The sequence below is a fragment of the Sinocyclocheilus rhinocerous genome, unplaced genomic scaffold, assembly GCF_001515625.1.
Source record: "Sinocyclocheilus rhinocerous isolate Xijiao unplaced genomic scaffold, SAMN03320098_v1.1 scaffold11, whole genome shotgun sequence".
NCBI lineage: Eukaryota > Metazoa > Chordata > Actinopteri > Cypriniformes > Cyprinidae > Sinocyclocheilus > Sinocyclocheilus rhinocerous.
In genome coordinates, this window is record NW_015625587.1 from 524,983 (window position 1) to 534,559 (window position 9,577).

At 38.1% G+C, this 9,577-nt stretch overlaps 1 protein-coding gene across 2 annotated transcripts in view; it reads right to left on the reverse strand.

The window, feature by feature from the left end:
• Positions 1 to 278: 278 nt before the first annotated feature.
• Positions 279 to 9,577, reverse strand: part of LOC107755436 (transcription factor HIVEP3-like) — a 78,760-nt gene continuing 69,461 nt past the window's right edge. For both annotated transcript variants that reach the window (XM_016572219.1, XM_016572227.1), the window contains exons 4-7: positions 5,662 to 5,837; positions 5,431 to 5,532; positions 3,394 to 4,028; positions 279 to 1,976 (exon numbers count right to left, since the gene is read on the reverse strand). In XM_016572219.1, the coding sequence (XP_016427705.1) occupies positions 1,215 to 1,976; positions 3,394 to 4,028; positions 5,431 to 5,532; positions 5,662 to 5,837 (1,675 nt within the window). In that variant the 3' untranslated portion in view covers positions 279 to 1,214. The remainder of the gene's footprint in view (positions 1,977 to 3,393; positions 4,029 to 5,430; positions 5,533 to 5,661; positions 5,838 to 9,577) is intronic.

The following is a 9,577-nucleotide window of genomic DNA, read 5'->3' on the forward strand; positions in this document are numbered from 1 at the left end:
AAAAAAAAGAGACTTCTGAAATAGCCTTGGACAAACTGCCTTTAGGAAGTGAACAGATGATCTGCCACATCTCAGACTCAAATGTTTTTCACTTGGGAATAGAAATTATTGTGGAAGCCTAGATATTTAACTATGCTGCTATCTTTTTCTCCTGGAAACTATAAAACCACATGCTCAGGTCCCTGTGGGAGACCTAAAAAAATGAGAATGAAAGTGGCATGAATGAACAGACTGCGCCATCTGCTGGTTGCAAAACACTGGACATCATCATAAGCAGGTTTAGTAATTCCTGGAGCACTTTTATTGGTTCAGAAATGCAAAATGTCTACAAATTTGGAGGGCATTTGATCCATCCAGAACCTCGGCTATTGACCAACTTCACTGAAAGCCTGTCCAGTTTCTTCATTTCAAGTCTTGAGGTCATAACTAAAAAAAACTATTAATAAAAGTGTAAAGAATAATACAATTGACAATAGAAATCCCTTTGAAAACCAAAGTAAACAAAACATAGGCATTTTCATATTTTCACATGGCAATAAATATGGACCATAGACTTTCTATCTGTACAGAGACAATTTATCATTTAATCACTTGTATTATAAAAAATATGACTTCAGTGCAATTTCCCTGCAAGGCTCTCTGCCGAAACCGGGTTCTTGTCTATTCAACAGCATTGCCTGTCTCATTTACCCTAATGTATAAAGAAAATCCTCCTGCTTCTTCAAATACCAGCTCATTTGAAGAAAAAAAACAAAAACAAAACTATATTCATAAAAAGAATTCACAGCTTTTCATCTTTGACACTTCAAGCAGTAAATCTGGACAGAAAAAGGCACACATCACTAGAATTTGCGCAATACTGGACAAGAGACGAAATATTGGAATTACTCTCGATTTAAGTTTTCATCTTGGTCACTTAGAAATGTATTCATACCCATTCTTAATGTTTTACAAGTACATATACATATTCAAATAGATATATTAAGATTGCAATGTCAATACAGATAGGAGGGACAGACGTAATCGATTTACAGAAATATTTTTTTCCAAGAAAAAAAAGTGCATCATATTACAATCTTGAATATTGCAAAACAAACATTTACCAAGTTACCAATAGTATTGAAAATGTTGTATATAAAAAATAAGCGCATTACAAAACAAACCAATAGTAGTATTAGCAGTAGAAAGCATTTCACCATTGTGCACAGAGGCTTTTAAGTGCTATTTGGATCACCTTCCTGGCTCTGAGGAGCACTGCCAGATCCTGAACATCCTTCTGAAAAAGAGCCACGTCCCCTGAGTGGCGCCGCTACAGGCTTTTCCGTCTCACGCAGCTGTCTGTTTTCACGTGAAGAACTTGCTCTTTCCCCCTGTGAGATCCTCTCAGCTCCTGCATCGCTGTCTGTCACTGCTTTCCTGGATGTTTCTGGACTGAAGGTGTGAGTCTTTGTGGCAGACCTCGAGTCGCCATATTGCTTTCTGACCTTTGCAGTCCGTTGCTCCCCTACACCTTGTTGTAAAGGGGGGAGTTTAGGTAACATCGAACTAGTACTTGGACAAGACAGGTCAGACCGGCTGGCTCCCTCATCTTGGCTTTTTGTCCTTTTGTCTGCCAGAGTTCTTTGCGGATTGGTTTCCGGAAGCGAGATCCATGGATAATCCCTCCTGGTGAGGGAAAAAGGAGAGTCCTCTTTGGGAGAGGTGGGCGAAGGGGTGGAGGATGACTGTCGTTCCCGTTTGGGGCGTGATCGGGGTCTGAGCTGCACCATTTGGATGCCCCCAATGGGAATCATGTGACAGGGCATGCGGGCTTGATCTTGGGAGTGTAAAGGAAGGTGGCTAAACATGCGGTCCACGGTCCGTGGCGTCACAAGAGTGGGAGGGAAAGACTCACTTGGAGAAAAGCGTAGGGATGGGGAAAGCAGGCAGGGATCCGGGGGCATACGCTCCTGTAGAGATGGAGTACCAGGCTTGTCCTGTAGGGGGAGACGTGGCATTGCAATCAAACTTGTATATTCCTTTGTTTCATTAGTGTTCATTTTTATACTGCTTTTTTTTCCCTTTTTTTTTTACTCTGACTAAAATGGTTTCTAATTTTAGTCAACGAAAATAATTTAGCTGACAAATCGGACACATTTGTAAACTAGTGTAAAAGAGTAATACAATGTTTTAAATTAATTGTTGAAATCCTTGTCCATGTTTTAACGTGTTTTTACAGAAAAAAATGCATTTACAACATAACTCACATTTTTACTGGGATTCACTGGATTCATGGATTATTCTCCTTTCAGGGACGCGGGAAGTAAGGGTGCTGAGGGGGCTGCAGCCCCCCCTGTTTTCACATGGTTGCAAATGCAACGCCAAGTTTGTTCATTTAAATTTATTCAGTTTTAGCATTTAATAATTTATTTGTAATGATCTCTGAAATGTAAATTGTAAGTGGGCTATAATAAACCCATGTTTATCTTTATAAACATGATTAATTTTACTTGTGATGTTTTCTATATGGGATGATTGGCCTAATCCTCATGAACACGTGACGCTAGCGCGTGGTATCAGACACGAACTGTACAGAATTAAGAACAAGATTAACTTTAATACAAGGAGATAATGGCGCAAAAGCGAATTTCAGATTTTTAAAATGCCCATCCCAGCAAAAACTTTCCAAAATCGGCATCCAAACAACACCAGCCCCAACACAAGCCCCTAACCCCCACCTTCACCTTCACCCTCACCCAACACGGACACACACAGCACCCCCAACCGAAAACATCTTCCCCGCACCCCTGTCTCCTTTAAAAAACATTTTTAGTGCATTGTTAATGTCTTTCAGTGTTTTTGTTCATAATATTTTCCTCAACAGTATATATTCTTAATTTAACTTTTTTTTTGTATAAATATTTTTATAATTATCATCAGAATTTAAATGTTTTTTTGTTCACAAAATCCAAAAAACTGTCAACATTTTGTTGATGAACATTGTTTGCCGACATGGGCATTTTGAAGCTAAATAATAGAAAAAAAAAATCCAACATAAGTGCAATTTTATCCTAAGTTTGCCTTTGCTGTGATACATACAACCATGTTGCCACATTCACGTTCATCCGTTTCTGAGAAAACGGCGCTTTTATCTAAAGTTTGCCTTTGCTAGTTAGGATTTAGTAACGTAGGTAGTACATTAATTTTAAACGCGACAAAGCACTTTTCATTTCTGAACTCACACCTTATGTACAGCAAACAACACATTAAAATTTTGCCACAATCGCGTTAATCTGTTTCTGAGAAAACATGCAAGAAGAAATGTAATATCCTTTTGCAGAATTGTCACCACAGGCACGGTTTTCCAATAAGCCTGGATTGAAAACATTATTTAAATTGTGTTGCGTTACCCACCTCTTGACCCTCAGTAGCTGGTGTGCTAGGTTCCCAGTGGAGCCCTGCGGGTGAGCTGTGTGGCCGATGCTGGGGCTTTAGGGGCATATGAGAGGAGAGAGCTCTGGCACTCCTGTAGCGCGCCGGGGATACAGGCCTCAGAGGTGAGAGATGCCTGAGAGGGGAGAGGGCTCTGATGGGTGATGGGCCCCTCTCTGGAGAAGGAGAGAGATGACGGCTAGGTGAGGACAATTCAAGCCTAGGAGAGGACAATTCAAGCCTAGGAGACAGGCTTCTAAGGGGAGAGCCTTCACTGCTAGGGGAGAAGGTCCTCAGGGAAACCTCCCAGCCCTTGCGGGAGAACGATGCCCTCTTGCTGCCTGGAGACACGGCTCGTATGCCAGGCCATGGTCTGTGGGGTGAGGAGTATTCCTCTTTGGCTGAAGGGTCAGAGGGCTCAGTCTGTGAGCCTTGGCCACTTTCAGAGAGGTCACCTGTGGACTGACGAGTATCAGTGGAACAGACTGAAGATGGTTCATCATGGGAAGAGAAGTCCTCTTCCTCATCCTCATCATCTTCTGCTTCAGAATCTTCAAAATCAGAGAACTGGTGCCCCTCCAGATCTTCTGACTCACACACTCGCTCCTCACTGCCCCCTGTTGGACAGAAACAGATGTGTTCATAAATATAACAAAAGAGTCAACACACAAAACAAATAGATACAACTTAAAAATGAACCAAAGGGAAGACTGGGGTCAGTTGTACACTTTTTGATCCAGTTAATATTTCTAGGTGTAGACTCATTTTTAAAAGTCATTTTGGTACTATTGTTCAAAAGTCTAAGATTGATAAGTCACTTATGCTCACCAAAAGTAATATTGTGAAATATTATTACAATTTAAAATAACTGTTTTCTATTTTAATTTATGTCAAAATTACTGTGATGGCAAGGCAGAATTTTCAGCAGCCATTACTCCAGTCTTCAGTGTCACTTGCAGTGTTATATTAGTATCAATGAGATACAGAGAACTAATTATAGAATTAGTTTTTATTTTTAGATTTTCTGTTTTCATTTTAATTTTAGTTAGAATTTTAGTCATTTTATTGTTAGTAGTTTTTGTTTTAGTACATCAAGTTTTTTTATTTTTATTTATTTATTTTATTTCAAGTAACAAAAATGTTTTTTATGGTTTTAATTGTAGTGTCAGTTTTAGTTCCAGTTAGCTGCCATAACCCTGGTCACATGATCCTTCAAAAATCATTCTTAATATGCTGATTTGGTGCTCAAGGATTTGATGAATAGAAAATAGAAATTTTTGTAACATTATAAACGTCTTTACCATTACTTTTGATCAATTCGATACATCCTTAGTATAACGGTATAACAGCAGTATAAAATGTTTGAAAGGCATGTTGCAACTTGCCTCAACTTGACATTTATGAAAAATTCCCTTGTCCTGAAAACTCTCACTAATCCCCCAAGGAAGGCTATATATAACATTCAAATGCAAAAAAATATGTTTTTGAGTTGTGCTTCATTCATCAGCTACATTTAAAATCTAATGAATGGAATGTGGTTGAATGAAATGTCCTTGTAGCTCTTAGATGCACTGAGAATGAGAAATGTCAAGAAAGAGACAAAGTAAGAGAGAGAGAGACAATTTTCAGTTCTGGCTTTATATAAACATGGTAAACTGAAGGTCAGTCTTGCTTCTCTTTATGGCAAACTATTTTCATTGGCCTCTTTCAACTTTCAAGTCTGAAAGCACACTGCAAGGTTGACATCACTTTTGCACCAATGAAGAAAACAAGCTAAAAAATATCTAGATATGGTAGAATATGTTTTCGAATTAGTCTATCGCCTAAAGAGTGAGCAATATGCATGTACTTTATATGCACTGACCTGTAACAAAATAAACCATGCCTGAATGTCTATAATAATTCCTTACTTTATTACTGAGAAACGTGGAAGATGGATTAAATTATCAAGCTGCAGTTATATATTGTCCTTCACAGACCCAATTTCCATCAAACCACAACTCTTTATGGCAACCCTACCTGCTTCCTCAGTCTCCAGCTCATCCACAGATGACTCTGACACTCCCATCTCCAGGCATTTCTTACCGTGGGCCTTGGACTTCATGTGTTTGGTAAGGTTCCCTTCGAGGAAAAGGTATTCTCAATGACACAGGATACAAAAATGACACCATTTTGTGATAAGACAGACAAACACAGAGGAACTGTGATGTAACAGGATGGGATGAGTTTGAAAAAGAGGTATATGTCTACCTTTGGTTTTAAAGGCGAAGCTGCAGTGCTTACAGACGTAAGGACGGACGTCTGTATGAGTGCGAATGTGCTTTTTTAGCATGCTGGGCTTCTTGCAGCGAATCCCACATTCCCCACACACATATTTTCCTCTTCCCCTACCCCGAACATACACATAGTCCTCATTTGACTTATACCTGCTCAGGTGAGAAAGAAGAGAGAGAGAGAGACAGAGAGGTTAATAAAAATAATAGACTCATTAAGATGAATAATATAAAGATAGAGTCTTCACTTTCACAGGATCCTGATATGAATTTTCCAAAACACTGAATGCCTCATTAGAAGAGGTCTGGACTGCCACTATATTTTCAGCACTTGTCAGTCCACTGATGGTCTCAAGAAACCACGCTTTGGCACAAACTAGGTGTTTTTTGCTGGCAAGAAAATTCCAATTCAGGATAGAGAGATAAAACTGGCCTTATATAAATATCTATTAACTCCATATCATGTGTTTACTTAAGGTCTGTTACATAATACAAGTTTACCCAATAAACAATCTACTGTACAAGAGATTTAGTTGTATTTAATGACATTCCTATATATTTTAAAAGGAATGTATAAAACATTGCTCTTAAAAGTACATTTGGCTAGAACCAAAAAGTGAGAGAGCTGGATGAGACAAAAAAAAAAAAAAAAAAAGACATGTTACACTGAGGCTAAATATGCTAGATAATTATGTCCATAGAGAAAGTAATTTGTGTTAAAGATTAACAATATAATTTATAATATAATTTATAAAAGTTGCAGTGTTTGTGTGGTTGTTGTGCTGATTTTTGTCATATTGGACTATTCTTCTTAGCGGAGACATTAACCTAATCTAAGATAAGATAACAACCGAAATCCTTATTTCATATCCATATACATGTATTTATTTGGTATGAGCAGCCATGTAATAAGCAGAAAATTGCAGAACCAGTCAGTAGTGTTATTGCAAACTAAACCCATATAGGGTGAAATAAGACAGTTAAAATAGTCTTAATCATCTCTTGGGGTTAACAAACATACTTTATATATACTAATACTTTTTTAATATTAAATATTCAAGAAAAATAAAATAATAAAAAAGTACATTTTATTTAGTATTAATAAGTATAATTTATTATTTTGTGACAATCTTTGTTACAGGCTTATGAGGCAATGCTGTGAGTCCCACAGTCAGAGAATATATTAATGTATAATTGCATTATTGACTGCTACAGTATGAATCCTCATCTGCATTATCTGGCAGCTATGATAGCAGCAGGATGGGATGTGTTTCTGTAGACAGCATATGCATTTTGAAAGCTGTCTGTAGGCTTTCATGAAAAGTGTAAAAATGGATGGGGTGGAGAGAAAACGACTCGCTAAACATCTGTTTCTACGTTAAAAAAAAAATCTAGTACACTCCTTACACAATTTTGTAGGACCCAGCTTTCATTCAGGACACTGCAAATGCAATCAGAGGGATGACATTAAAGTCTTTTAATATACAAACACACCTGTCGACTATTTTTAGAAAGGTGTCGTTGAAAGGGGCCGGTGATTACAGAAAAACTGGTACCTTTGAATGCCCTTCAGTAAGATTGTGTTCTACTTGTGAGGAAGAAAGCAAACAACAAATACAGCTATGAGAGGTGCAAAGACAAAAGGGTGCTGATGGTTGTGAGAAGTTTTGAAGAAAAAAATGGAGTGTGTGTGCGAGACAGAGAGCGCAAAGACTGATGTGATTAGGGAGTGCGTGGGTGTGCAAGGCAGAAGAACCGTATGAGCGAAATAAAGGCAGCAAGAGAGACAAAGGAAGCAGGGATAAAAATGCAGGCTGTGGTGAGTTGTTGCCGCAGTTTAAGCACTTAACCACATTGAGAGCCCTGCATAAGCAGATGAATGCAAGAGACCCAGCTAATGAATCCAAAGCTTTTGATGTTTACAGGTCAGCTTTCCTATCTCTAATTTTTATTATCCAGTAATCCATCATTCTGCTGTCCTTTCATTTTTATACTAAAAATGATATTATTCGAATCATCTATTACAAACTAGGGCTGAAAAATTATGAAAATCGTAATTGTTTCCCTTTATAATGCACTCACGACTATTAATGTTGTATGGTATTTTGATTATCTCATCTCAACAATAGTTCCTAAAAAATAATAACAAATTATTATCTCAGTAATTATTCTATTCATTCAAGGTAATTTTTACTCTATGTTTTTACTTGTTAACTGTGCTATGCAGATATAGTTGGCACAACACTAATGAGCAGCAGACTTCAAAAATAAATCTGCAGAGCTCAACGCTACATCCAAATTCATACCTTTGAGCAAGGTGTAAATTCTGCAGAAACAACTGAAAAAGGCAGGAAAAATGAAGTCCCTAATGGTTCGTAGTCTCAGCTGTACCACCATGTCTTTGTCACTCACACAGAAAATAAACAGAAAACCTCAAGCTGAGCAGCAACTGTGCTATAATTGGCATTTACAAAATGCACTTTCATAGTGGGAAGATAATGAATAAATTGCACTTTTAGTACTCTTTAACATGACTTCAGACTGTATATGCTATATAAATATTAGATAATAAAATACTATAAGAAAATGTTGTATATAGGGAAGCTCAACTATTTTTAAAGAATACATTTCCAGTAACAAGCTACTTGTTCCAATAAGCAGCAGTGTACAAAACGCGACAAAACGTTACATAGCTATTTTTACAATATTGTATTGTTAGTAGCTTGTAGCGTAGCTAACTATTTAACCCTTTGACGCGTACGATCACACCGGTGTGATCAGTCTAGGCTGGTCCCTGATGCGTACGATCACACCGGTGTGATTAGAACGTTCAGTGCATCACGTGATCAACTGCTGAATTCAAATATGCTTTCGCGCTTTTGCTGGCGTGGAGTCAGAACGTACATGATGAGCACTTGTCACATACGCCTCTCAAGTCGTATTTACAAGTGGGAAATTCAGAAATTATTTTGATACCATAGTTTAGAGTTGGGCGGGTCATAATCTTTAAACATGGTGGAGGGGACAACCATTGCTGCTGTCAATGCTGTTCTCACAACAACTACATCCCTTTGTCTTGTCGCTAAAGTAGTGTATTTTTAGGCTAGATATGAACGATCATTCGAAGCATATTGTATGTTTTATAAGCAGTGAAATGAGCATGTATTTGACCAAAATTCCAGAATTGTCAGCAAACTGCATGTGTAGCGCGGTGAAGGTTTATGATAGTCAACCAATGGGATGCTACATTTTATTCTTTCCAACATTAAAGCACTTGAATACGACAAGCTCACAATCACGACTTCATAAGTGGCAAATAGGACATTTCCGATAGCACGTGAAGGCAGCATAAATCCCACAGCTCGGATTCAGTGCGAACATGGCGGTGCCCATCACCCGGTATAGATCAACTAACACGGTCATTATAAAAGTGTTTAAACTACCAAATACATTTACTTGCACATATTTCAGAGTAGGAATATCAGATATTTCATAATATAGCGAGAATGTTTGTGAATATTAATTTAAAAAAAGTAAAAACAATATAAAAGCGATCCATGTGTCATACAGCGCTATTGTGGCTGCGGTGCGTCACATGACAAGTATGACGCGTCGCCATGGAAACAATAAGGCTAAACATTCTAAAATAACGGTCGCCTACAAAAAAACTCACCTTCGGGGCTCAGCTAGTATATCATATACAGCTAGTATATGCATCACGCCGGATCTGTCTCCTACGTTGTTGTGATTTGATCTGAACGGAAACAGCGTATCTGTGTGACGCAGCTGACACAGAACAGCATACGCGGTTTACGTCCAGCGGATATTCTCCAAAATGGCAACAGGGTGATGCGGAGGAGACGAATTGTTGAATAAAGTCGTTTTTTTTTTTT